This window comes from Pollicipes pollicipes, unplaced genomic scaffold (genome assembly GCF_011947565.3).
Source record: "Pollicipes pollicipes isolate AB1234 unplaced genomic scaffold, Ppol_2.1 Scaffold_7261;HRSCAF=8764_pilon_pilon_pilon, whole genome shotgun sequence".
Lineage (NCBI taxonomy): Eukaryota > Metazoa > Arthropoda > Thecostraca > Pollicipedomorpha > Pollicipedidae > Pollicipes > Pollicipes pollicipes.
The window spans coordinates 37,243,192-37,245,375 of NW_023597054.1; the positions used below are offsets into that span (position 1 = coordinate 37,243,192).

At 59.7% G+C, this 2,184-nt stretch overlaps 1 protein-coding gene across 1 annotated transcript in view; it reads right to left on the bottom strand.

Annotated features, from left to right (window-relative positions):
* Positions 1-467: 467 nt before the first annotated feature.
* LOC119111376 (26S proteasome non-ATPase regulatory subunit 4) overlaps positions 468-2,184 on the bottom strand; it is a 33,471-nt gene continuing 31,754 nt past the window's right edge. The window contains exons 8-9 of the mRNA XM_037235189.1: positions 1,324-1,385; positions 468-778 (exon numbers count right to left, since the gene is read on the bottom strand). Coding sequence (XP_037091084.1) covers positions 602-778; positions 1,324-1,385 — 239 coding nt within the window. The 3' untranslated portion in view covers positions 468-601. The remainder of the gene's footprint in view (positions 779-1,323; positions 1,386-2,184) is intronic.

A 2,184-nucleotide genomic window follows, 5' to 3' on the forward strand; every position in this document is an offset into this window, starting at 1 on the left:
GGTTCCACGTTATCTGAGAGCTCGCACACGTCACTGCAGGCATATTCGCTCGCCCCCGACTCGCAAATACCCGTGCGCTGAAACTCTTTCATTAGTGCCCGCTATGTCGGCGCGGCTTACCGCCGAGTAAATAAAGAACGCATAAAGAGTGGATATCTGAGTTGCCTTGGGCTCAACTGTCGTCTGTCTTTGTTCGATGGTACATTCCCAAGTCCACGCTATCGTTTGAATTACAACCGTCAACGGGGATGGTTCTATTCGGAATTCGTTTCCGAGCTCCTTAGTGAATTTCTCCTCGCGAACGTCCCTCAGGATCTTCATCAAGCCAGCCGCAGTTCTCGCACTTTCGTGCTGAACTGAGAAAGCTAACTATTTCCCCCTTAGTCCTGAAAAACGGCCATTTGCAAGACCGTTACCGACAATTTGTTGCCGATGTCCGACGCCCACCAACGGCCGCAGAGACAGGCGACCACGGCAGCCTCACATTTATTACCCGGCCCCGTCCAGGGAGTCAGCCGTCCTCGAATACATCGGACGCACCGTCGGAAATCAGCAGATCGCGTACAAATGAGGCGCGCGGCGGCCGGCCGGCGCGCTGCGCCTACTTCTTCTTGGCCTTGTCTTTATCGTCCTTCTTGGGTGGCGGTTGGGCGCCGGCGATGTTGCCCATGGCGCGGCGCACGTCCTCGGAGCGTGCATCGACGCCCGGCAGGTTCTCAAGCACCGACTGGAGGAAAGCCGGGTCGGACACCACCTCCAGGTAGTCCTCCTCGTCGCCCTGCCGACGGCGCGCCGGGTTACGGGCGCGGCGTGCATCACGGCCAGACAGCGGCGCCGGCCCATCGCTGCCGACCTAGCGTCCCCCGGGGACACGTCGTATTGCACTCATTACGGCGGGCGCCGCCGGCATCAGAGAGCATCGGACGTACAGAGACGGGGAAAGGCTGAGAGCGCCGCCGGCCGCATAGCCCTGGGCACTCGTGTCAGTAATCTGAGTGCATCGCCTCAGGCTTACAGTGTACTGACAGCATGGGCTGAGACGGCAATACGAGACAGCATATGCAACACGAATATGCACACACCGATACGTAACCATGCTGAAGCCCACCAGCTGCAAGATAAAACGCCACTACAACCGAGGCCTAACAGCCGGCATTTCAGGCGGGAAGCAATATGAACGTCACGGCCCGCAGGCCGCTGGCGTGGGGTGGCCCGGCGTCCCTGTCTCCCCGCGCCCCACCCCACCTGGGCGTCGCCCCCCCCCCCCCCCCTTCCCTCCCCCCGTCCAGTGCGGTGGGCGGCGGGCGGGGCGCGGCAGCCAACCTGCTTTTTCTCCTGTTCCGGCTGATCGGTCTCCATCGGGGTGGGCGTCTCGTCGGCGGCCTCTGGGGAGACGTCGCGCTTGGTCAGTGACGGCTACCACGGCCCCGACCCGGCACGCGCCCTCCGTACTGAGCTGAGCCAGCCTGCCCGCCCGCCTGGGCGTGTACTGGCCCGTACCGGTGGCTGTGTGCATGCGCCTGTGACACACTTCTGTGGCCGCGGGGTGCAAAGATGCAAATTTGTATGGGAGCCACAAGACAAACGAGGCGCCAGTATGGCCGCTACACAATTTTCAGTTCGGCATCAGCAGGATGTGAATGCTCCAACTGCCTCCAGCCCAACGTGACTGAAATTACGTAATTGAAGCCAGGTGGGGCAGGATCGAGTCTTCTGAGAGGAAATTAGTTTTCCGCCTCATCTGCTCAGTACGCTGAGCCTTTCTTTGAAAACTTAAATCAGGTGCAAATTTGCCTCCCATCACACATAAGCGTACGTAACTGAGAGCGCTCTCGGAAATAAGGCCGTAAGGAATTCCGTGGATGGGAGGACTTTTGATGCATCACCACTAGGGTTTCAATGGACATGCCTTCCAAACGTTTTATTCGTAAAGATGTCATCGTTAAGAAAAGATGCGACGCCTTTTGCAGCAATCGCGATTTCCTTCGACGCAAACAGATGCTCTTAATTATTAACGCCAGCCGACAAAGCCGACGGGAGGGCGCCGCGGGGCGCCGGCGACAAATGGCCGGCCGACGCCGATGGCGACGGCGGTGCCCGATTGCGACGTTATTCGGCGACGCGCCGGTTATCTGTGACAAATGGTCCCTGGAGGGCGGCCGATCGGCCAGACACAGCAGTCGG